Here is a 27,423-nt window from a genome sequence, read left to right on the forward strand (position 1 = left end):
GACGTTTTCCCTGCAAATTATCACTACTTGATGATTTCCATGACTTTTCCAGGATTTCAAATAAAATCTTGACTTAATTGATTTTTCCCAACTTTCCCAAAATTGGACACCCTTTATTCTAGATCTTGATTGAAAACTAAATTATTTGAAATTAAGGAAGTTGAAGGTTACTTAACTCAGTGCCCTACTGTGCACGAGATCATTTCAGAACGGTAAACACATGTCAACTATGTTAACAAAACATGGAAAAAGATTTATGAAATGAATTTTATTTCTACTATACATAAGTACAAAAATCTTCATGTATATACAATAGTACAAAGTCTCGAGAGTACAAGGTTAAATTACACTGTTACAGAAAGGAAGCAAGTTTGTTTAGCTACAGCTTTTGCTGTATTATATACAGAATGTCAACTGGATCACACAAATAAAACACATTGCTCTTCCTCGACATTTGACCATGAACAATTTCTTTTTATTTTAAAAATGTCTTGTGATCATAACATAGTCAATTTGTATAAAATATGATGTATTAAATATTATTCCTTTAACCAAAAATTATTTTGCTTTGGACAGGTTAAACAAATTTTTGAATACAGTATTTCTAACAAATCAAAATGGCTTAGTAATTTTTTTTAGGATAAAATGGATGTCGTAACAATTTTTTTTTATCCCGAAACACTCTTGAGTTATACTTGGTTAGGTAAATACATATTGGTAACATTCATGGCTATAAAAATTAAAATTACCTTAAAAGTTTGAAAAGCCCCTAAAAACATAACACACAATAATCTTTGTTTACTCATTTGTCTGTTGAATTCTCAACATTAAAAATAATGCTGATTAATTTTTAAAAGTAAAGTAGTGTAACAGTGAAGAATCTGGAAAAGTCAGGGAATTTCATTTGAGAATTTGTAAGGCCTCCCTCTAAATGTGATCAAAAGGGCTTCAAATATCAAATAGCTACTATGCTTTGGTTAGATATGCGTTCCAGAGATAATTATTGACAAAAGGGAATTTAACTAACTAAGGAAGTGGTTTTGCATTAAATATTTAACGCTGTTATTTTCTTGAGAAATTTTGTGATATTAGAAATAGTTTTCTACCTCTTGATAGTGGTGAAGATGAAGTACAGGGGTCCTTAAGAAGTACTTAAGTTTTAATAACACGTCTGCCATTAGAATTCTTGTAATACGCTCATGTGACAAGTAAATATTAATTGACGAAGACAAATGTGACAAAAAAACACAAGGCCACAGAATGGAAAAATATTTCTTCAAACACTACTAAAAAAAAAAATTGTATTCTTGTTGTCTGAACGGTATAGTTACTCAACAGATATAAAGTTAACACTGAACACTGTTACTAATAACTTTTGCATGAAGACCTAGTCTAAAATTTTCTCATAGGAATTCACTGCCAAACAAAAAAAAAATTATGTCTATCGTAACAACAACAGTTTTAAGAGAAAAAAAGAAACAAAAACATTAAAAGTCTTTTGAATTAAAAAAATATAAATTTTAATCCATTATAATTTTCTTGTACGTAATTAAAATTTACAACAAAATTTCACACCACAAATCATGATCACGCATGTATGCAGCGGTCAAAGAGGTACGCTTTGCTACATATATATTTTTCAACTGCACTAAACTAGAAGTCGGTGATGAGTCGTGTAACAACGGTTAAACTAAGGGATCCAAGTGCGCACCTAGCTCCGTACATAAACATCTTCAAAAGTAAAACATTAAAATATATGCTCTAGTGCGACGGTCCGTCGGGAGGAATCATCGCGGGAGGGGCTTGATGGGGCCGAAGGATATGACGGCGGTGGCCCCGATCTGGGTGATGTTGTTGAGCGCCGGGAGCCGGCTGCCGTCCACCGTCACGATGGGCAGCCCCACGTGGTTGCCCGGCATGTTGATGAACTGCGAGTACGAGATGTAGTTGGTGATGCCCAGCGAGCGCAGCCGGTTCATCAGCCCGGGGATCTTCATGTTGATGAGCGGCACTGCCATCTCCACGATCTGGGGCATCATGCCCGGCTGCTGGCGGGGCGGGTCGCGGCGGCACGCCTGCTGGTGGATCATCAGCCCCTGCTGCGTGGGGTACTGCGCGGGGCAGTTGTTGCACCTGACCACACACACACGTATCATGGGAGTTCAAGTCACTTTTCTACCTTACGCCCAAATCATTGCAGAAATGGTGCTTAAAAGAATTCATCATAGGGAAAAATTTTCTGCTCTACCTTTCCACTAGTCTTCGTACGTGAAGGGAAAGGGGGAAGATTAAGAAACCCAATAGGGCAGCAAGACAGGCAAGGCTGAGTTTTAAAATCAGCGGGAATTTTCTTTTGGGCAAATGTATTATATTTGCCAATAAAATTCAGTACAGTTCTATGAAAATTTTATCTATAAGCACTAGAAAAGGATAGAGAAATGAACATAGCACCACAATGTGGCAGGCAGACATACCTTAGTAGTACCTTAGTACTGTGAGCAAAATATTTTACTTGGTGTGTGAAACAAAAACAGCTTCAATACTACATACAGGAGTGCCGAGTGTCTCACCTGAAGGGCAGCTTGCCAGGGCTGCGGTGCAGGGCCATGTGGGCTGTGAGGTTCTCTGGCGTGGAGAACACCTTGCTGCAGATCTGGCAGGTGTGGCGGCTCATGACCGGCCTGCCTCTTGCTCTGCCCCGCCCCATGAACTGCGACGGTGGCGGCTGTGGCTGCTGCTGCTGCAGCATGGCTCGCCGGGCAGGAGCGGGCGTGTCCTGGGTCAGGTCGACCGTGGGCGGCCGCGGAGGCCGCTCCACCACCTGCTGCTGCTGCCGAGACGTGGGGCCACGCCCCTGGGGCACGGCGAAGCCCCCGGGACCGCCCTGCGTCGGCTGGCGTGCCGCCGCCGGCTGCGAAGAGGCCGCAGGGATGATGGAGATGGCAGAGTTGAGATTCAACGCAGCCACGGAGGCTGTTGTGGTGGGCGATGGCTGCCCCGTGGGTCGCTGGAGTACCTGCTTCTGAGGACTCGGCTGCCCGAGTTTCGCCCCTCCGCCCGACGGGACCACGGTGATGCCCCTGGTCGCCAGGATGTTGGCCACCGCCTTGGCGTCACTCTTCCCTTTGCTGGCGGCGGCAGGAGGGGTGCTGGGAGTGTTGTTCGTGGGCTGCCTGACCGATAAAGTGATGGAATCCGACAGGTGGATCATCGAGTCCGGACTGCTGACGAGCCCCTCCACGTTGCTTATGACCGGCCCACTCTCCGTGCGCTTCTGCAGTGCTATGACGTGGCAGTCTGCGTCGTCGTGTTTGTCCGGAAGAAGCATGTCTAGTCGACGTTGTTTGCTGGACGGAGTCGCCTCCTCGTTCGTGGGAGCAGCTCTTTTCTGCACTCCCGTCTGCTGGATGGGCAGCGAAGAAGGACATGGGGCGCGAGGAGACACCGGTTGCTGCACCAAGTTACTCAATGGTCTCGGGTGGATCTGTGGGCCCTGTTGAGTTGTCGCGGGTGGAGGCTTCACCGGAGAAGGTTTTACGTCCACGGCTGCTTGGCCATGAGCCATCTCTTGATGCACGTTCAGTTCATCGGTCGACCCGCACACGATCCCGCACCCTCCGTGAGCACACTGGAAGTGTCCTGCCTGGGCCTTATGCTTGGAAAGAGAGAGACGGTCTGGGAACTTTTCATTGCACACGCTGCAACTGTTTGAACTATCGGCAAGACGCTCGAGCGAAATGTACTCCGAACTTAAACCTAAGCTTTCGGCACTTGGAAGATTCTTTGGTTTCGACTCTTTGTCAGACTGAGAGTCATCGCCTCTGGCAGAAAGAGACTCGTAACCAGATGCACTGTTTTCGTCATTGGAAACTCTGTCCTCATCTGCAGTCTGTTCTGGAAGAAAGAGTGGGTCCTTCTCTTCACCATCTTCGCAGACTTCATTCCCAACACCTTCATCGTATGCTGTGCCATCATTCCAGGAATAATTACTATCGTTGGAGTCCTCATTATGCTTCTGCTTGCTTCCTGGAGAAGGCACATCTTCATACTGTTGCTCATCAGCATCCGAGTTCTCGTCACTGGACTCAGAGTTCTGATCTTTAGAAGGGAACTCTGGCGAGCGAGACCGCTCGTCATCAGCAGTGCTCTTCTCGACCATGGCCGGGGTTGGCGGGCACGACGGTCGCTCCGGAGCTAGAAACTCGGGCCCCAACAGTTCGCTGGGGGTGGGACTCGGTGGTGCACTGGGTGGAGCTGTAGAGACAATAGAGCTACTCCGTTTGCGGGGGCCTGGCAGCCGCACGACGCCTAGTCGTCGCAGTGTCTCTAGGGTCTCTAAAGTCTCCTTGGAGGCCCCTTGCAACACAGCCTGGCCATCCTCCTCCCCACTCCCGCTGTCATGATCACTCGAGGCCTCTTCCGGCCCCGACGTCTTCCCCTCGTCCTCCACCCTGTCTTTGTTGCGCCCCGGTCCTTCCACACGCCCTCCCGCTTGTTCGCAGTTCTCTTCCTTCTTCACCGTGCAGTCCCCGGGACCAAACAAAACTTTCTTGGGCGCCGTCTCTGGTGAAAGGCCGCCCCGTTTATCGTCACCCTTCAGCTTTAATGTCAGTTTTAGAGGTTCATACGCAAAATCTTTCTGAATAACATACGATTTTGTACGCTTTCGTGCAACACAATTATTTGTCTCTTTCTTAATGGAGTCAGATGCTGCTGCAATTACCCTTGAAATGTAAAGGTCACTCAAGCGTTTAACCAAAATGACAGGCACACGAACATGAGAAAGCAGATGTGTCTCGAATTCACCTCGTTTGCTGAAACTGATTTTACAACGCCGACACTTCAAACCAGTTGTCTCTCGCACTTTGCCCACTTTAGTACGGAAATCCTCTGGAAAAAAACAAAAAAATTTCACTGTGCGTTAAATAATAGCCATTGGAAAATATTTATCAAAATTATATCATTCTTGTATTTAAACTTAAAAGTACACATGGAAAGCTAACACTGGTAGTTAACACATGCAGGAACATTTTACTTTCAATTTTTATGTAATACTTTACTTTTATATTAATATGACTTTATTTAAACCTACTATATCAACAGTGCAATCTATATTGAACATCCAGTTCAATAAGTCCAATGGCTTTCCTGAAGAAAAACCATGGAAAAACTGTAACTTAATATGATAAAAAGAAGCACTTCATGCCAGTTTAGTTACTTTATGTCTTCACCTAATAACATCAGCTATACATCACACTACACCACTAGCTAGTCACACATATAAAAAAAAAAAATCAAAAAATTGTTTAAATGTAGCATACAATGCCTTCTCATGCAAAAGGATAATAAAACCAAGAAATTACCTAAAAGCATATTCTGTGGCATTAGTTATCAACTGTTACATGTAAAAAAATTAAATATTTCATAGTGATTACTGCAATGCTTTTATAGTCTCAATGAAAAAATAATAAATTACAATAAATAAAAACGAGTTAATTCATACTGTTTCATATGTGTGTACGTGTGTAATTTCAAAATGGAAGAATATCTAAGTATTGATGTAAAAACATCACTTCCAGGACAGTCATTTAATAAAGAAGACTGACTATCATCACTATCAGTGACTTACTACATATAGTGAAGTCCTTAGCTAGGAAGCACGCTGGCACAGTGGTAAGACACTTGTATCACATTTTGGAGGATTCAGGTTTACCTTCTGGTCCTTCCCACCTGGATCGAGTTGTCTCTCTTTTTTTTTTTTTATAGCTACACGCTTACCACTCTCTCACACAGCGCTAACCCAGCTCGCCGTGAGACGGGGCAGAACTCGTCAGTTCTGCTTCCATATACTGCACGCATGTTGGAGCAATAACCATTTACACACAACAAATTTCCTGTTAAAATATACATGTGAACATGCGCGTATAAATTAATAGCAGTTAAGAGAAAAATTTCTGATAACCTTTATTTAGAAAATTATAAAATCGTCTGGCTCAGCATCAAAAGCCAAAAATTGCAATTTAAAAAAAAATTGGTAAAGAAGTAATTTCTAGAACAACTTCAAAACAAAAAAGAATTATTATATTGGTCATTAAAACTTTTGGTGGGAGCTGTAAATATGAAGAAAAGGCACTATACGTAAAAAAAAACCACAGGCCTTATGTTGCGTTTTCAGTGCAGGTAACAAAATCGAATTTGCACGCTTGAAGTGTGAACAGTAAACAAAATAAGCGATTCAGGATATGTAACTAACTGTGCCACTACTCAGTGCCAAATAAACTATGGCTAGGTGTATAAAACTTCAATTCTGACTGAATTATTAGAGAAAAAACAGACAGTTCTTGAACTTCAAAAATCAACACTAAGAAAATCATATATTACGTAAAAACATTTTAAAAATTTCACCAGTAACTTTGGTAAAAAAAAATACCTACTTACAGGAGAACAGGAAATGAAAGGAAGACTTTCCTGACCATGGGATGGAAACCGTTACTTTATTTGTGCTCTAAAATTTTCCTCCAAATTATGAGATAATACAAATCTGGTCTCATTCACAAAACTAATAGGTAAGGTGAAGAAAAAGCCAGAAACAGCGAAGGGCAATCCTTGAAAAAAGCTGTCAACTGCTGGCACCAGATGCCAAAACTGTATGTATCAGAAAACATCACAAAACACACAAAAAAATTAAGGTTATGTACGTACATGGATAATCTTACTTGTAGGCTCAGGAAGTTTCTCCTCGAGCTTGGTGTTGCCAGAGTGTATGCTACGTTTTTCGTCTGAAACAAATGCGTGTTTGACATGTTAACTGAACTTCTGTGTAATTGTAATCTGATGGCCACACAATAATTTTTTCAGCCAAAATACAGCATAATTACCAATACGTAATGGAAGAAACAGGATTTAATTTCCAAGGCTATGTACTGAAAAAAATTGGGTCAGGGTATGATGAACATAAGGATCTGACTAAGCTAGAACAGCAGTTGCACAAACGCTAAAAAATATGTAATTTAATAAGCTAAAAACTTTAAACTACACATTGCATTAACCATTAAACCATTAGTAACAAAAATATTAACTATGAATAACTTTTGCCAAATACCTAGCTTTGCCTCATTTGTTTAGTAATTTAAAAGCTCAGAAAAGCAGTGATTCAATTCATAGGTAATACTGACTTTTGTATGAAATAAAATAATATTTTTTGTTGTTGTCTACTTAAAAAGAACTGTTATCATTTTCCTGCCTTGCAATTAATATGGAGGGTTTAGTGATTAAAATAACTTACGGTAATTGGCAAGGTTGAAAAAAAAAAACTCTGTGATATGAGAAAGTGTCAAGGCCTAATGATTCTAATACTTACCAACTATACCAATTAGGCAGAGGATATTATCACAAAGTTAAAATCCAAAAATTATTCACAGTAAATATAAAGAACTCTTCCAATTACCACAATCTTTAAAAAAAAAATTGGATTTGGTTATCATTAAACATTCTAACAATTGTTAATGTTACATACAGAAAACAAGAAATCATAAGTTCAATTTTCATATAGTAGTCTCGCTAATCCGACAAACAGGCTGACAGAACATCGGATAAGCGATGAGGTGTTTAGAGAAAGACTATTAAATTTCAAACTATGTTACAATTTTACACATTACAAACCTAATAATTGTGTTTTACAACAAAATAACTGTAAGACTACTGTACAGTTGCGGTAACTAATTAGCTGTGGTAGAGTAGGGGGAAAAAAAAACCAAAATAGACTACGCTCATGCTCACAACTTGCAGTTCTTGTTGCTGACTGCTGCACTTATTTTCTTTGTAGTTGGAATTCAGATAAAACAGATGTCGGATCAGCAAAAATCAGATAAACGAGACATTAAATGTACTGTATTCCTAAATGCACCTTTATCATTCATGAGAACAATGCCATATCTATGAATGATGAACCAATATTAAGATCTTCTAATATAATCTTCTTATTAAATCATTTGTTTATACATATAACAAGCAAAATTAAATATAGTACGAAATACATATACATTACCATTCGCAAGAAAAGTGCCAATTTGAATGTTACCTTTTCAGAAGTATTTTTTTCATGATTTAAGTGGGCAGTCTCTATTTATAACTAACATATGATTAGAAAATTATGTGAGACATCAAAAACAAAAATGCACATCAGTAAAACTAATGAATTTTCGTGACTGCCAACACTGTTACTGTTTATTTCGGGGTTTCTTTGCTACTAGTCCCTCAAGTTTCGTTACAATTTAGTAAATTCTGTGACTTTCGTGACCTGCAGACACCCTGCAATTGGCTTCATGTCTCGTCAACAGCACTGTCATTAGAGGCATCATGAATCATGGACTCAAAAACACTGGACAAAAACTGCAGTGACCTGTAGTAATCACCCGTCCTAGCACTGGAGTGACTTTGGAGAGCCAAAATCTGGAGGGGCAGAACAGACTGAGATTCAAACCTGGGTACCCCAAAATGTGAGTCCAGTGGGCCACTTTCTTTCAATGTGATGAGATGTTGTAAGGCATACCTTCTTGCAGCATCCTAACAATAAATTGTCAGTCTACAAGAATACCGAATAGAAGAAGGTTGTTCAGTCTCCCAGCTTACAAAATATGGGGAATGCTATTTGGTTATCACAATAACTACGGTAAAAGCCTAAAACAAAAGGTTAAAAAACTTAAGTATTTTTGTCAGATAATACTACCAACTAGTATTGCGAATTTCTATCAGACATTATAGAGACAGTACAAATTATGTAGCAGTGGTCTTAAAAGTATGGCATATTAAAATGTGCTTGACAAAATTGCTTAGGAATCAGAAATTAGCAGGAGAAACTACTATTTATGACTATACTATATGTACAACATGTTTCATTCCATTGTTAAGGGAATAACAATAACTATTACAATAACAATAACAATAGCTATTACTAATTCTTAATGAGCATATTTAATTTTTTAAGTCTAAGTACATATTTTTGTTCTATTTTCAGGAAAAATAGTGTCATATATTAACCAAAATAAAATTAAAATCAACACTATTATGATGTTAAGGCATGACTTGAGTGTCCCCTTTATATGACATCTTATAAATATTTACTGATGGAAATAAAAATCAGATTGATAGTTTTTAGGACTAACAAATGCCACCAAATTAGGCCTAAAAATGAACCTCTTATATGTATATTACTGTTTTAGTATGTAATTGCATATCTGTACCATTTATATAGAATTTTTGTACCAAAGTGATGTGTGATGTATTACATACTATAATGTGAAAACACTAATAAGTTATAACGAATCAAATAACTCAATAAATAATTCTATCTTAGAATATATATGTAGAGCATGTATTTTGATAGTTTAAAAGGTAAGAGTTTCATATCATGTATCCAATTTTATCCCTGGATCCTGATGGCACAATCATATATAGATTGATCCAATGGTATGATATGTGCTGTTTTAATTTAGTACGTTGAAAGATCCTGGGAAAACAAAAACTTTATACAATACAAACTAATTATGTCAGGGATTAGGAATATTTTTTTCTTTCAAATTCAATTTATAATTATTTATTGTTAGACTCAATTGTTTTTGTTATGTCAAGAATCTTTCCGGCACACTAAATCAGGACATTGGCCTACAGGACCATGCCGTAAGTATTAGGGGATAAACCTGAATATGTGAAGTGAAAATTTTACTATTACTTATTAAGGAAATGCCATTGTAATAGTAACAATGGTTTTTAATTATTGTGTGTCAAATTGAAATTTGAACTCATTTAAAACTGTTTTTAATTTTTAAAAGTTTATTTATACATTAATACTTTTCTTCAATTAATTGTACAGTTGCAAAGAACCAAACAAACTGCAATACTCTTAACATATAATATGTTGAATGACTTTTAAGAGTTTATGCTTACCAAAGTTTCTTCAAAATCTACTTTAATGTGCGAATTACTTTAATTATGATAAATAAATTTAAATTTAACATACCTAGCTACATTTTTGCCTAAGCATATAAAAGGAAGTATCACTCCATACAGAGCAGTTATAATAATAATAATAATGTTAATAATAATAATAATAATAATACACCTGCAATTGGGCATCCGCCCGGTGGCAAGGAGTCCTGCAATTGGTAGATATTATTTACATAATTAGTGTTGACAGTTCAAACCTAGGTGGTCTTTCATATTAATTTCAAATATTTTTTTAGTCTAATTTGAATTAAATCTAAATGTGCAATTGAGTTGAAAAAATATGAAGTCAAGCTAACATGCAATTATTGTGTAAACAACATACACCACAATCACCTAGCATAATTATGCTCACCCAGTTGAGATGCACTGGATGCAAGGGGACCGCTCATGGCCGACCTGAAAAATAATTATTTCTTAATTAATTGTAGGCTTTAATAGGGCCTGTATATTCATACAAACGTAAAATATTTTCAAAAGCGTATAGAGTTGAATCAAAATTTTTGATCAAAAAGCACCCAATACATCCGAGATAAACTTACTCTCGCACCAAATATTACATCTCTGTGGTATTACATTTTTTTAAAATCGCATAATACCCTATCAATGATCTATTGGCATTTCCGATTGACGTTTGCATTGAAATGGCAACATTAATCCATCATTGCAATTGGTTAATAAATGAACTATCATAGGTAAACTACAATAATAATTCATAATAATGGTTTCTGCTTAAGATCAAGAGGCCATCTATCACACCAAAACTTTACACGCATCACATTATTTACATTATAAGGCCAACCACACACAAACAATTAAGCGTCAACCACACAACAAATCCAAGAATGAGAAAGAGAAACGAAGTACATAAAAACACGGGTGTCGTGGGAAAACACCGTTTCTCAATAATCTCAAACCACAATTCTATATATTATAATTAACTTACCTCCCAATTCCAATATCATTATTGCTTAGTTTTTTTATAAATACTCTTCAATGTCAGTTTTCATTTTTTTTTTGTCCAATAACTATTGTTCAACAAAAATTTTAGTTTAAAACCCTTCTATGTCCAGATCAACTTAGAAACATGGCGACGCCTAAGTATCCTAGAGTGAGATCAGAAAAATGGTCGACATTAAAAACCAACACAATCAAATCTTCATGCCAAAGCTGAAATTCGGAACTAACTACAACCATTCACAACCGAATTCCGTTCGGAAATAACGCCTACATAGATGTACTATAGAAGAGATCTATAACGGACTACAAAAGACCAGTGACAAAAGGGCTACTTACTTAGATCAGCGCTACACCGAGACACCGTTGACAACCCAATGAGAACAGCGAACCCAATGTCCAATACACGAATACAGCCGAACCAGTACCTTTCAGTGCCGAACGGACCCGAACTCATAGCTAGCGAGCCCACCATTGGTCCTCTCTTGCTTCCACGTTTCCCCTGCATTTCATTTCAGGCTCGTGACTTCTTGTGAAAGCCTAGCATTAATAATACCTACAAAATAGTGGAACGAGAGAGACGAAGAACTGGCGAGTGTGAAGAGTAGGGGACAAAAGACTACACGAAAGGAACTGGAAAATAACCATTGATTCTGCAGTTAGATGAAATGCTGGCCTGATGGCGTCGACGCTCAGACGCAGAACGTTACAAACGCCAAATAGCCCTACAGTTATTTCACGCATTATTTGTTTAAACGAATCAGCTTATAGGTACTTTGAAATATATGCGTTATGGTATTCTATGCATTAGATCATGACTTATGTTAAATTGTTTCTTTTGAATATTTAATGGAATGTTAGTTAATTTACAAATGTGTTTAATTATAGGCGAAGGCACATCACTTTTTAACTTGGCCACCTACAAGGACCAAAATAAATAAACATTGGCGGATACAAGAATTTTTTCGGGGGGGGGGGGGGGGGGGGGGTTAAAAAAATAGGGGACAAAATGGGTGAGTGTACTTATGAAGGCATGTTAGAAGTTAGACTTAATTGTCTAATTAAAAAACGAACTAATTTTGCGTGCATATAATTAATAGAAATAAAATAATAAAAGGACTGCAGTTATTTTATAAATACAGTTGGTAAAGTATACATTCAATTAAAAAAATATATATAAATATTTAGTATTCGATATTAATATAAACACATGTACAAAATTAATTATTTAATTTAGTAAAATAATCGAGATGAATTTTAATTAATAATAAAAATTCATATATATACTGAATGTTTATGCTAATATATTAATGTTATTTATTTAATAAATAATGTAATAATTTATAGTACAAATATATTAAACATACAGGAACATAACTTCACATATATAAATGCACTTGAAATACACTTGCAAAAGTTTATAAACACAATTTCTATCACTAATATTCAAATTAAATAAATGTTTTAATGATAAGAACCAGTATTCTATGTCAATCACTAAAGTGTAAGATTTAAAAGCACATATATAATTGTTATTTATATGTAGCTTTTTTTTTCATCCTGTTAAAATTTCGTCCATGGTGCGCGCGCATCGTAAAAATTCACTCTCATATATTTTTTTTCCATAACGTGACTAAAAAACTATAACTTCAATAATATTGTAAAATGTGTTCCTATTTAAAAAAAAAAATAATCATATTGACATTAAAACACTGACATATGGGCCTACAGTGGTACTCGAGAGACAACATGGCTTCTCACACAGTAACTTCACTGATATTTTGCAAATTTTTTAAATGCCTTTTTTTTGGGGGGGGGGGGGTATAGCCACCTAACCCCCTGCGACAACCGAACCGCTGTAAACACTGATCAAAAACACACATATTATACACGAGTTACCCGGATTATCCTTTCTTCTCACTCTGCCTCCTCTCCCCCTAATCAACTCACCCCCCCCCCCCCCAAGCAAGAATTATTACAAGTCCGTTCCCTCTAGCCAAGCGCGGCCCACCAAGAAGATCAGAGTTCGATTCCCCGAGGGTTGGAAGACGTTGTGGAGAGTTGGCGAGGGTTCCCTCCCCTCCCCCCGCCTTCCCACTCCAAATCAAATTCAAAGCGTTGATTAGATGCTTCTTCCATATCTTATCACCCCTCGACGTCTTTAATGACTCTGAAGTCTACGAAATGTTAACTCCAAGACGACACTGGTCATAACATTTTCTGAAAGCTTAGGCTGGTGCTGCACTATGCGGATGTCAGCTCTACTAGATATTCTATTTACGTGTTCGATCTTTATTTATTTTTTATTTTTGCGGAATATTCTTTAAACCGCTTTTCTAATAATGCGAAATGCAGATCTCTCAAGAATGCACTAGGTGAATTGATCAACATTGAGCATTTTTGATCACTGTAAACAACTGATGTAGAAGAAACCACCGATTAGAATCTGGTTACCGTTCCTAGCTATAATTCGCCCTTCGCCCTTCCAAGTCGTGTTTCATGCCTGTCCATACTATTACTTTTTTTTTAATTATGTTAATTCATTCTAGGTTATACTATATAAATGTTTTTTGTGTTTTGCAAACAAATTTTATTGCCAGATTATGTTACATGTTATCTATATTATGCTATTTGTAAAAAAATAGTCAAGAAAACATTAATATAAAAAATTATAATGCATCATTATTAACTCATAAGGATTCCATTTTCCTTTCGTTTTATTAACTGGGCAATGGTTTTAAATAATATAGAACTGAAAATACAAAATAAATATTCCGAACATTGAATCACGGTGGTGTTGTGCCATTGATGCGTTGAGCGACGAGTCGCCGCCTGGGCGCCCGCAGCCTAGTTTGCACGAGAGGGGAGGAGGGGGACCGTTGGCTGCAACAAATGGCAACGCCGCCCGCCGCCCCGTCTGGCAACGCTGGCGGAGCTGAAACCACACTCCGACACACGTACACAGCTGCTGCTGGCTGCTGGCTGCTGGCAGAGCAGCCGCTGCAGGCTCGGTCGATAGAGCTAGCAGCTGCGGGGCGAGTGAGAGAGAGAGAGAGAGAGTGTGTGTGTGTGTGTGTGTGTGTGAAGGGGAGGGGAGTGGTTTCTCACTTCACCTCCCCGGGCATTTTCAAGGTCGTAGCATGCTCAGCCCGCGCTACAGCATTCACCACAACCACACCCAGTAGGTCGGTTGCCACGCGAAGCTATTCCCCCGCTCTGATCCCCCCTCCCCCACTACCCATTACACCCGCCAAAACATCAATACACAAAACACCGCACATAATCACCATATTCACCCACACTCCCGCTCAGTTAAAGACCTCTCCAAAGTCTCGAGGGAATCTCCTGAAAATAGGGCGTTGTGCGTTGTAGAAGGGGACCTTATCTAACTATCTTGGAGGTCCTCCCCTCCTACGCGCCCCCCACTTCATATTCAATTCCCTACGTGCATTCGCCCCGAGTTGCGCAGTTAGTGCTGCAACTACGATGGCGTTGCGCAGAATTCCCCTCCCCGTCCAAGCTTTGATTTCATTAGTTCTCTGTCCTCCTTCGAATGCCCTTTCCCCCCCTCCTACGGCCTTATCCACCTCATCAACTTCATCAGCATTTGTGTATGTGTGCGCTCATAGAACTGGCCCCTCTCTTTCTCTCTCTTTCGCTCGCTACTCCCTCCCCCTTCTCAAACTGCTTCAGTTGTTAGGTTTGAGTGACGCGTGGAGTGCTACAAGGAGAAAGAGAGGAAGAGAAGAGGATAGCCGTTGCCAAGCGACACGAAATGAAGTGCCAGTGCATGAACTACACAAGTGCCAACGTGTCTGCTCTTCGTATCTATTCAACCTTACATCGGCGTATGTAGGTATTTATTCCGTGCTTTCAAAAATTACTCGTAGAAGCCGATAGGGGATGCGATTATTAACATAATTATCCAAAAATAAATGTTTTTTCATAATTTTCAATTTCCAAGAAATTGGCTGATTAAGAGGAATAGGCAGCAGTGGTGTAATAATAATTATTACCTATGGGGTCATGAATTCGAACCTCGCCTTGGGCAGATATTTTTTTTTTTCAAAATCATTTGTCTTCCACTAAGCATTTTGTAGCAAGTCAATGGCGTAATAACATCTTTAAAAAACATACAATATATAATTATTTTTTGAACAATAAATCCCAAATCGACATTAACCTACTATGTAATAATAATACAGCAAAGTAACATAGGTCCATTATTAATTAAATCTTTAGTCTCTCAATCATGTTGGCCCTAAATATTCGCGAATGCAATCAGCCATTATAACTAAATCATCATGCTCAAAGTGAGTTAGCGAAACGAGTAACACTGAAATCTTCCCTACTTAATGTAGTGCAAAAATTCTGTATTATTTTATTCTATAGATTCCGTAGTCCTTTTTTATGGAAAAAACCATAAGGTTATTGAACAAGTCAGTTTTACATGGAATAATTATTGTAGTATTTTCAAATTACATACATAAAAAATACCATGATTAAACATGCTGAGATAAACATTTGAAACAAAATATAATTTATGCCTACATACATTATAAAATATTATTTATTATTTATTCACTTGATGGAGAAGTTGAGGCTTTAGATATTCTCTTACACTTAATCACAGTACTACACAAAATCATAATCCATAAACTTATAATACTAAATTAACCTAAACTAATAGCTTAAAAAATTAAAAAACAAATTTTTTGCACTACTAAAGAACATAAAAAGTTAATCATATTAAAAATAAAAAAGAATAAAGGATACATATTATGTGGTTACAAACATTACACTAACGCATAAGCATCTGTGGTTTGGAATCACTGGCGACATTGAACAATGTAGGTAACGGAATAAAAACCAAAACTTCAAGCAATTGTGGGTCATTTTTGGTTTGTTTTGGGCAGTTGTTTCTGAGTCTCGCATTTCTGCAGGGAGTCTGTGTCATCCGCGTGCTGCAGAAACAATGGAGGAGTCAGAATAATGCTGAGTCTTGTGGGCGAGAACACAAAGTTAAAGGTCCGATTTAGTGTGTATTAAAACTGTGGGTATCACTTAACGAGACTAGTCGTTTTCAAGAATAATCTGGGCTGGAAAGTTTTAAAATGTTATAAACAAGTGCTAAACGACTTAAAATCCTTCTTTCATGAAGTCGTAACCAAACAAGCTGGTCATAAGACAGATGATCACAAGATTTCAAGTTAAACCTCTATTGTTAACATGTATATTGAGTCTCTTTGTAACTCTGATGCCAGATGTTCTGATAAATTGCCTTACACCATATATCAATAGTCAATAAATGGACAGTACGAAAGACTCCACTAAAATCGCCTTCGCATGAAACAACGAATAGAATGTAGTACAGAGAATATTTTTTTTTTGCATAAATTATTCACATGCCCTGACCAAGACGGATCATTGTTGAGGAAAACACTTAAATTCTTGGTAAGTATGTTGTGTAGCGGTATTTGCGAAAAAAAAAAAAAATGTTAAAAATCCGAAAATACTTTTTTTATATGCTCTTTCACTTCCTCTTTTCATTAAACCCGGCGGAGACAAGAAATTCCAAATACATATTCAAACCCTTATTGTTGTGTCTTGGGATACCGGCCTGGCTCTCGTTACCATAGGAAACTAGTTAGCCTCAGATTGATGCAATATGTTGCTATTTGCAATCAGCTTCTTTAAATGATTACTGCAGTGGGGAAGATTTATTTATATTAATTTCACATGCACACACCATTATACTGGTTGTCATAGAAAAACCTTAAGACTATACAAACAAAGATGCATAGCTACATAAAACACACAGAAAACAAGCTGGCACCAAATGTTACTTGCCTAGACAGCACAGAGAATTCCGTGAGAGGAATTTAGTCAGAATAAAATACAGCATAGACGAACGCAGTGTACTCACAACGACGACACAGTAGCTACAAGAACAGCAAACACAGAAAGAGGAGAGATCCGGACAGCACAGCGTCGCACAGACAAACCCAACTATGAAGGTAAACAGCTGATACAGAAAACCTAATAACGACAGCACGGATGAACACAGTAGTTCCTATAAAAAAAAATCAGTTGCAACGTTCCGTAAACTAACAACTTTGCTGTACCGTTTTTCTACGTAATTATCTGTATAGTCTAGGCGTTTAACGTGTGCCATGACGTGCCAGTGGCTGGTTGGTGTGTGTATGCATTTATCTTTGTTGCCAATCCTTGAGGTTTTTTCTGTGACAACCATTGTAAATCAGTAATGGCGTACGTTCAGAGATTAATTTAAATCATGTCGCAAGTATTCTACTCGTAGTCTTCGCGCGACCGTGCAGCATAATTTTCTCTCTAAGGAAGTCTCGTCTCATTCCTTCATCTTTTCTCCGCCAAGCTCCAATCAATACCTCTCCTTTTCTCCGAACAGCCTAATGCTGCGTTTCATTATCTTGTTATACTGCCACATTATCCGCTCCTCCTCCAATCCCCGCTTCTTTCCCTCTTTTTTCCAACACACCTCGATCAATATTCCTTGGCCATTATCTACAGTCCACCTTGGCCCTTCTTCTTCCTCCCTTCTTTCGAAGTCTTGCACATTATCTCTTTCCCGGTAGAAGTTTCTTCGAAACTACCGTCTCTTCTTGTTGGGAACTGCTTATGGCCCTGTCACACAGGGGCGTAACTAGACCGGTTCCCACCCGGGGCAAGAACTCATCTTGGCGGCTTTTTTCTCCTTTTTAAAACCAACCTTACCAAAACATTTTCCCGACAAAACCTCATATCGGCACCACACATCGATTCCACTGTTCCAAATATTTTTTTTATTCAACTTAGATGGTAAATAAATAGATTTGCTTGCAGTCATTTCATAATTTAATACATCGCAAGTTGGATGGCAAGCCAAAAATTACCAATTTTTAAATAATATACACATTATGCATCATTCAAAACCAATAATTTAGTTAATCTGCCCTCCGACTTTTTTTGTCATATCACTAAGATATTCAAGTAAATTTCTAAAGTAAAAAAATACTCTGCCAGTTAAGCAGCGGACCCCCCCCCCCCCCCCAAATGTGACACCCGGGGGCAGAAGCCCCGTCCGCCACTCTCCAGTTACGCCCCTGCTGCCACATTGTCAATTTTTTATATATATTTGACAGTAGAGTTAGAAATGCTTCCAATTCTCTCATAAAATAAAGTTGGACGAATAACCTCAAATATGTTTTACATCATGTCACGCCATATATTTTATTTTTGGTCTAAACTACCTCAACTTTCCGATTTTAATGTCATTTCAAATGAAATGAAATAATACATTAGAGTGCTGGATTGAATTTTTTTTTTTGCATTTTTAATCTTTTAAAACCTTTATAAATCTATCTCATTCGTACACATTAAAAGTTGTTAGGTTTTTTTTAAATTAGTGACACATACTTTTCTTTTTCTTATTTCCCATACGAAATTCATATTAACATAATTTTAGTTACTTTACCTTTATAACCACTTTAATGTGTTCTTCGCCATTTTAAAGATTCGTTTTCTGTAAGCACGATTTAGACTGGCTGATTGTATTCAACATCTGACATATTGTTACGATTTATTAAAATGAAATAATAAATCGTCCTGGGAAAACTACTGGGTTCGTAAATGGATAGCCCAATTAAAGATTGTACAACTACAGTTTAATTGATTGCCAATATTTACATCACTAACAAATAATCTTCTACAAGTGCCTAATAATCAATTACACTTAAAAATGTTTATTCCCCAGTCACTCGGTCCTTACACACCGCACAACTCGCTGGGCCGCACCTCTGGCGCAACTCTCGCCGCAGCACCCCTCGTGGGTCTCCGCCGCGGGACTCCGTCGGCGCCGTCGCACTTCCATTCGCCGAGGCACCGCTCGACGCTTAGCTCGGAACTTTGCTCGGGACTCTCGCCGCACCCGCGGCACCCTCACCCCCCAACTATCGCCGAGAAACTCGCTCGCCGAGGAACTCCGCCGCACCCGCGGCACTATCGCCCGGATAAACTCCCAACTGAACACTCGGAGGCAGGCGTCCTGGCTTATATAGGTCCAGGCGCCACTTCTAGAATTCATGTTTTAAATAGTATATTGTTACGTGAGCGGTAAGGCCGCGATGAAAACAATGAGAGTTGGTGTATAGAGAATGATTCATTTCTGGATTATATATATATATATATATATCGATTAATTGATGGTTTGTGAATATTAGTGGATTACTTATTGAAGTATCACGGATGAGTTATTGATTACTGATTGATAATTACTGAATGGTAATGGATTATTATCTGAAGTGGTTGACGACTGACCGATGGTAGCTGACGAGGTGACGGCGGCCCGGCTCGAACACCGAAGGACGCGCGGGCTGGGACGCCCCCTCCCCCGCCTGCTCCTCCTCCTCCTGCGGAAGTGTCGCTCCAGGAAGTGGTGGGCGCACACCGCGCTGCGGCTCCTGTGCTCCCGGCCCCGCGGCACGCCCGCCGCCTGCAACAGCGTCCCGCCGACACGTGCACCGGGTGCGGCCAGGTGCTGATGCGTGACCGACCCCAGTAGAAGTGCTGGTGGTATAGGAGAGGAAGGAATATCCCCTATATATATATATATATATATATATATATATATATATATATATATATATGAGTGTTGTCACACAACAACAACGAACACAATAGCGCAATGTTGAACGCAATACACAAGTACATGCAGACACGGTGGATTCACTATGTCTTAAAAATACATGAAAAAAAAAATAGAACACATGCTTTCCCTGTAGCTAAATTATAACTCTAATGAGTGTTGTCACAAAACTGAAATTTTGAAGGGTGATGCAAGGTGAGCTGTTAACAACACCTGTCCACAACAATTGGTCTTGCACTGGTCATTGAAACATTAACTCTTTCCACTGGAGCTTTGCCCGACAGTGGCTCGCTCTTCTGTCAGCTTCCTCCGCACACTCACCCACGCCGCGCCGCAGCACAGTCCCCGGCTATCGCTCGCCAGGCCTTCACCCGCAGGTATCGCCTCCCGATAGGTCCGGTTCGCCCAGCAAGGGGCCACCTGCCCTCTTCACTTGGGTGTCGCCAGTATCACTCCCCCGAGGGGGGTACTCCCTCCGCTGCTCCGCTCTTCGCTCGAAACCCTCGGAACTCCCGCGGAGGCCGGCGTCGCTGTTTTTATACTCTTTGCAGACTTTCTGGAACCGACTGAAGGTTTGGGAAGGGGGGGGAGGGAGTCTGGAAGTATCGCGTCACCTTGGGCCGTACCCGACGTCCGAAAAGTCCAGAAAGGCTGTGTTTATTCGCGCCACTCCGCGCGGCGGCCTTGACAACTGCAGAATTCTCAGGCCGCTAAAAAGGGTAATTGACAATGACCTGAGGATGGATGGTGCTAGGGGGCGGTGGTTGGGGAGGGGGGGGGGGTGATACTGAGGACCCTTGTAATCCGGCCAGGCAAGCGTGGAATGACTTACGTCAGTGGACGGCGTGTGACGTCAGTGGCCGTGCAGGGCCGCCAGCCAGCTCCGAACCTGGCACGCGCGACGGTCCTGTCAGCGTTCGTAACAATAAGTACACTGTTACAAACAAGCTTATGCTACTCTATCGTTCTTTTGTCAAAATCACCGTTGCAGTTTCTGCGCCGGCACTAAATATGCGGTATGTTAAAGTTCTACTCGGACTACGTTAAAAATTAGACATTTTTCTTTTTTGACTCTCTCTTTCTAGAGGTCAAGCTTTTAGAACTGTTTTTTTTTCTAATGCTTCTCCAAACACAGCCACACAAACATTTTCAGAATAGATCTTTTCTCAACAGTATCCTTAGTATTTTTTTTAAATATTATTATTTTTTGTTCATCTTTGATCTAATACAATATCCAGGGTGTCACAAATATGCCGCCACGAGTTTAGTTCGTCAGCTACAGTTGACCGTGGCATAACTGGAAGAGTCTGACGAAAATCACTGCGTGCTCACCCGCAGACGTTTTGTCAGCCCTGATGATGGTATTACGGCCGTCGGATGGCATCCGATCCACCGCAATTTTGAACAATTTGATCAGTTCGTTGTTCTGATGAAGAAACGTTTGCAATTTCTCTAACAATAGCTCGCTCCGTTATCGGATTGTGAGCGCAACGCTGATTAACTTCCGCATCCGAATTGCCCATGAAACAAATTTGTAAGCATGGATGGCCCACGTCCGGTGGTGGTAACAGTGCTCCTACTAAATTATATATATTTGCCCTTGAATCTTGAAAGTGGGCACGAAATTATCCCGTATAATATGCGTTGCGCCAAACGACATTTGGGGAAACGACTGTAGTATTTTTTTTTGATGCTGGCCAGGAAATGTGTAGAATCACTTCCCGTTCCAGAAACTAATCAGCGTAATGGCTCTGGTGGCGGGGCCAATTATGGCAGTTTCACTTTTCCCACCCGCACAACACAATCCGGGAGTCACCGCTGAATTCCAACGCCTTACAATGCGGACAAACTGACCGACGTTTATCCAATCGTTACTGATCTGTCCGCACCGTAGCTAATCGTTATGGAATGTCGCTCGTTCCATGTTTGATGTGCACGAACTCGTCGCATTCTGAATCTATTCTCTCGTCGTTCATTTTCAGTCGCTCTCGAACGTGATTCGGACATTCCAATACGACTATGTCCATTATGTACCCGTCGCTCGCTGGCGCGTCAGTGCGGTTCGCACGTGAAGTGGCCCGCCGCGCACTTGACTGTGTCAGCTCGTCCTCTCCTCGGCTTTGCAACTAATGAACACTGTGAAACGACACGGAATTGTTTTCACAATCACTCAAATCTGTCAAAACTTACACCTTGAGAACTTTACAATATTGTAATCCTCAAACCAATTCCTTGTGTCTCGCTAAAAACACTCATTTGAATTAATTTGTGGTTATTTATAAGCCGGCAAAATCAATTTACCTTAATTGAATGGCTGATCCAAATCAGTGGCGGATCCAAGGGGGGCACTAGGGGCCAGTGCCCTCCCCCCACCCCCCACCCGAAAAACCAGTTGTCTGCTACATTAATATTGCCGACAAAAATGATTGTTTCTGAAACCAATAAAATATTTTAATATAATAATTAATGAATTTCTTGTAGAATCATAAAATCTGGTGGTTGGATGATATGTGTAGTGTGAGTAGATTAAATACAAATTTAGTTATTTTAAGACATTTTTTCTCTGGCTGTTCTGAAATCCTAGAGTGCCCCCTCCGAGGTGAACCTCTGTATCCGCCACTGATCCAAATGAATGTTCTCAAAGTGTAATTAAATTCGCTTTAACCAAATCTATTCTCAAAATCCATTACCTTTGTTTTACGATTTTTTTTTATGTAATAGATTTCACACAACCGCACGGAATGAATAACAGATATTCATGGCGCAGCTGTGAAACGATAGGCCTGCCACGAACGCCATTTATTGAAAGTAATCCGAAGTGAAAATTCTCATAAAAAATTGTCAATGTCTTTTTTTTTTTCCTTTTTTTATTTTTCGGCTATTCATTTGGGTTTTCCTCCTTTTTTTTCTGAACCACTCTGGTATTGAGACGAATAAAAAAAAAATTAAAATTGGTCGAGCCATTTTCGAGTTTTTGCAAGACTAACGCACGTCAATTTATTTTTTTTATTTATAGATGTAAATATTAGTAATTATTAAAACTGTAATAAAACTTAATTGGACTATATCTTACGAACCTAGTTCTCCCCACATAAGTTAGTAACAATATATTTCCATTTACCATACGTTATTAACAAGACGTCTTTGTTTCAATCAATTTTCGTTTTAAATACAAATTCTTTAAACATATACAAATGTTAAGTTAAAAACATGTTAAGGAAGCGGCTAAACAAACGAATAAAAAAAGTAATATAAATGCAAGTTCTTGCAAACATTTTTGAGGTTATAATTTCATCCCTCCTTACGTCGAAAGTTAAGAACAATTGCAGGGTTTTGACGGACGGGTGGTTGTAATTTTCCGGGAATTCTGATTGGCTGAAAATCACGTGATTGACAGGCAGACTTGACGGATCATTGTTGAGTCCGGCTTTACTCATGACTCCCACTTCTCCACCTTTAGCGTTGCACCTTTAATTTCTCTCTCTGAGTCAACACCGCGACCTACCCAACCCGACTGTGAAGTAGTTTCACTTCAAAAATCAATTAGAAAAAAATTGTTGTCTGTAAAGTCGGTTTACGGACGATAGTTTAACGTGACAACGTCATAACAAAACATTGATGAAATTATTGCATACGTTTATGAATAAACTTGAATCATTTTTATTGAATTATCACTATTTTGTATGGATACAAAGAAGGAGTGAAATGAAATCTACAGTTTAATTGATAAATTTACTTTTATTTGCACTCATTAATTCAAATATGTTTATTACTTTAACGAAGAGATTATTTTAACTATAACTTTTATACATGTTTGCTATTTAACTTCTTCCAATCTGTGTTATTCTGTTAAGGATAGGACGATGATAGGAAAAGTAGGAAACGAATGGGAGTGTTTCAAGTTTAATGTGCCTCGAAAAATTCAAATCGATGGTTGTTCCAATCGAGTGGAAGAGAGATAGATGCGGCGCAAGCGTACAATGAGCGTAACGGGACACAGCGTAACGGGGCAATGTGCTTTACGGGACACTTTTTCGTGCGTGCAGCCGGCGTTCATCGATTTATTAGACGTTGTCACGTCAAAAAAGTAACATTTAAGGGGGTCCTTGGAAGTCCTATACCGCCAATGATAAATAAATCAAGTTTATGTTTCTGTAACTGTACAGCCAATTAAGATATTATTTCTATTCACTGAGGTAGAAACTCGTCATAAAACAAATAAAAATAATTAATTTTTTCAAACATAAAAAATATTTTGTTTGTTAAATCTTGTAAGTTCGTAAATCAAAGTAAAATAAAACAACTGACCTAATTTCCCCCCAGATAAATGTACATGTGTTTCAAAAAATGTTAGTTCGAAAAATTTAAGGCCAAAGTAATTAGTTTTTGTAGGTGCAGACAGTGTTATGAAATCCCTACACTCTGAAGGAATTATTTAATTTGATAGAAAATAGAGAAATAGAACTGCTGTTTTGTTGCCCTGACATCTTATGATATAGTAACTGCCTCGTTTTATTGTCTAAAGTGATAAATTTATTGTAATAAAAATAGCTACCTAAAATTAACAGTACCATTATCATGTATCTACTGTACAGTAATTTTGCATGAACATGAAAATTAACATGTCTGTAATTTTTAAAAATTTTTTTTTACGTATGTCACGTATTTTTTAAACGTCTATAACTTGACATGTTCTATATCCCGGAGCCTTGACTTCACGTGGGATCCACGGAATAAAACAAATAGTAAAAATGTACTTTTTTTCTTAACAGAGACAGAATACAAATTAATAAATAAATTAAATATGAATGATATTGGACCGGTTCCTGGTAGCAAACATTGTAATAGCGACAATATGGGGAAACGGTTAAGAAATACTTGAGACAAGTGATCGGTTAAGAAATACTTGAGACAAGTGATGTCAGCGACGTGGATTGTACCTACGTTTTTTGTACAATGTGAGTTTAAAGTCCGTGGGGCTAATTATAGTAATGACATCCAGCGGCGTGGAGTGGGAAATAGCCAGAAAACAATGCAGTAACGTATCTCGCGCTTAGGCCCTTTCTACAATGATTACGGAAACGGAGACGGATCTCACGGAAAAGAGATTCTTCAATAGCAAACGGAGACGGCAATGCTGAGCTCTTCCGTTTACGTGGCTCCGTGCGACCAACAGAAGCTGAGCATTTGGCTGCGGTGGTAGCCATGTTTATGTTCTAAATACATTTAGAAAAAAAAATCGAAGTATCTTGGCTTCTGAGTTGCAGCCGCGTCCAAGGCGTATATATCACCGACGTGACGAACTTGTAATAAAAACTCAGTAGGTAACTAACCCTACCCCGATGATGGCGACTGCAACGTCGACCGAAACGTCATGTGATGTAATCGCCTTGGACGCGGCTACAACCCAGAAGCCAAGCTACTTCAGACAATGGCCGCGTTAAAATATCGTTTCAAGTACAAGAATATCTAGGGTTCTATTATTTATTTGTCGTTTTTTTTTTTTTTGTTATATATGTAAGTTCTGCCCGTGCTACCTACGATCTCGAAGCATATATATAATTATTATAACATTTCTTAACCTTGACATGCCATCGCATCGGTTGTCATTTGTTACGTTTCCGTGCATCGTGGAAGCAGCAGAGGCCAGAGATCAGATACACGACGGGGAGATCCGTCTCATACTCCGTGGCGCTGTCCTGTTGCGATCTCTATGCCTCCTGTTGCGATCTCTATGCCCCCTGTTGCGATCTCTATGCCCCCTGTTGCGATCTCTATGGCCCCTGTTGCGATCTCTATGGCCCCTGTTGCGATCTCTATGGCCCCTGTTGCGATCTCTATGGCCCCTGTTGTGATCTCTATGGCCCCCTGTTGCGATCTCTATGCCGCGGCACTCACGCTAGTGATGGGTCGTTCGTTAACGATTCGTTCAAAAAGAACGAATCTTTGAGAGAACGAAATCTTGCGATTCGTTCGCGATGTAAAGAACCGGCTCTTTGAGAGCCGGTACCTTGAAAGATTCGGTAGAACGAAAATGCGGAGAGAACGAGAGAACCAACCGGCTCTTTGAGAGCCGGTACCTTGAAAGATTCGGAAGAACGAAAACGCGGAGAGAACGAGAGAACGAGATGAGAGAACCGGCCACGCGCCCGGTCTGATTCGTTCGTGAAATGATTCATGACGTCAGGAGTCTGAAGAATTAGTAATCACAGCGTGAGCATGTTCATAAGAGCAAACGATAACTGATCAAATAAAATAGGGTAACATGAAAAGTATCTATACCTGAAAATGTCAACTGTTAAGTAGTGGTTTAAAATTGCGTTTTCACATTCACATACACAAATTTGGGGGGAAAAAAAACATGAATTAAAAATAACAGGGAAAGTAACTACAAATGTTCACACTTACCATTTAGGTGTTAATTAATGTACCTACTTCATTTTTCTCTCTTCATACTGAATCGCAGTAGTAGTATTCAATTTTTGTCTTTTTTTCTCTAAATGTGTTGGTCTACATGTAAACACTTTACTCTCTCTAGAGTGTAAATAGCCTGTATATTAATATTTGTAACTTAAAAAGTAATACAATATAAATAATCTTGTTTCATATACGCAACTGTGATTCACTGGCTACGAAAAGCAATGTTCAAGTACTAGCTATAATGCCTATAATAGTGCGATTACAAATTAAAGTTAAGAAAGATCACTTTCGTACCTAACATTCTTAGATTTAATGCTCCCGTATTATATAGAATCACTGCATGAAGCATTTGCAGCGATCAACAGTCAATAATTTTATAACAGTCAGTATACAACTAGACGTTTGAAATTTCATTTACCCATGCAGAGTAGATAAAGATAACCACCCACGCGATCCAGCCTCCTCTCGTTATCGGGTCACGCGATAACGAGGGGAGGCTGGAAGCAAACACGTAGCCAATACTCTAAAGGATGAACGAGTTACGACACCTGATAAAAGAGCCAGATCCTATTCACAGAAAAGAACGAAATGACCGAGATGAACGAATCGTTCTGAACGAATCTTTCACGGAACTGATCCGAAAGTACCGGTTCGGTCAAAAGAACCGTTCTGCCCATCACTAACTCACGCAGCAGGCGGATGACGGCGACCCAGCGACGGGAAGGCGTGCAGGTCTGCGCCGCGCCGCCCGCACGAAGGCACGCAGCATGGGTCCATGCCGCGTCACGTGACCTCCGGCGGCGCGCAGGGGACATGCTGACTCCGCGGACCACCGGGAATATGTACCCCCCTCCTCCTTTACCCATATAACCCCTTTTCTTTTTCCTCCTCCAGCGACTCCATCACACGCAGGACCAGGGTGTCCACAGTTATGGGCGTCACAAACCGGGGGGGGGGGGGGGGGGGGGACACTTCCCCCCCAATAACAAAAGTCTTCAATTTAGTCCCCTCCAATAATATATTTAGTTTCGTAGTTATATTAAAAAATATGATTTCTGTGATATAACCCATATGTTGCGCATGGTGCCTTTAATCCAGTCGTGGTAATGTAAGCACTGTGTTTTTACAAATTTGTTCTCTGAAAATATTTTTTATAAAAAAAAATTATATATTGCAACCAACTATAATTAGAATATTTAGGAAAGAAAAATGCCTAAAAATTACCTTACTGCACCTTCAAACCCGAAATTTTCCCGGTGGAGGACCCCCGGACCCCTCGTTATTTTCCAGGGGATGGATATTCCTCAACAACTAAATCAATTGAAGTTCCCCCCCCCCCCCCCAAAAAAAAAAATATATCCTTGCGACGCCCATGCCACAGT

The 27,423-nt window shown here is 39.5% G+C and overlaps 1 protein-coding gene across 1 annotated transcript; it reads right to left on the reverse strand.

Moving 5' to 3' along the window:
* Positions 1-249: 249 nt before the first annotated feature.
* On the reverse strand, positions 250-26,856 carry LOC134539627 (uncharacterized). Its single transcript, XM_063381812.1, has 6 exons — positions 26,730-26,856; positions 19,294-19,468; positions 10,358-10,401; positions 6,717-6,779; positions 2,571-4,890; positions 250-2,133 (listed from the first exon to the last, which is right to left on the reverse strand). The coding sequence occupies exons 1-6, from the start codon at positions 26,854-26,856 to the stop codon at positions 1,788-1,790; spliced, it is 3,075 nt and encodes a 1,024-aa protein (XP_063237882.1). The 3' UTR covers positions 250-1,787.
* Between the last annotated feature and the right edge of the window lie 567 nt (positions 26,857-27,423).

Source organism: Bacillus rossius, chromosome 15 (assembly GCF_032445375.1).
Source record: "Bacillus rossius redtenbacheri isolate Brsri chromosome 15, Brsri_v3, whole genome shotgun sequence".
Classification (NCBI taxonomy): Eukaryota; Metazoa; Arthropoda; class Insecta; order Phasmatodea; family Bacillidae; genus Bacillus; species Bacillus rossius.

Coding starts and splice junctions, on each gene's coding strand:
- LOC134539627 (XM_063381812.1), bottom strand. CDS start 26,856: ATGTCCCCTGCGCGCCGCCGGAGGTCACGTGACGCGGCATGGACCCAT. Junction 6,780..10,357: donor ATCCAGTGCATCTCAACTGG/GTGAGCATAATT, acceptor CATTTGTTTCAG/ACGAAAAACGTAGCATACAC. Junction 4,891..6,716: donor GAAACTTCCTGAGCCTACAA/GTAAGATTATCC, acceptor GTTTTTTTCCAG/AGGATTTCCGTACTAAAGTG.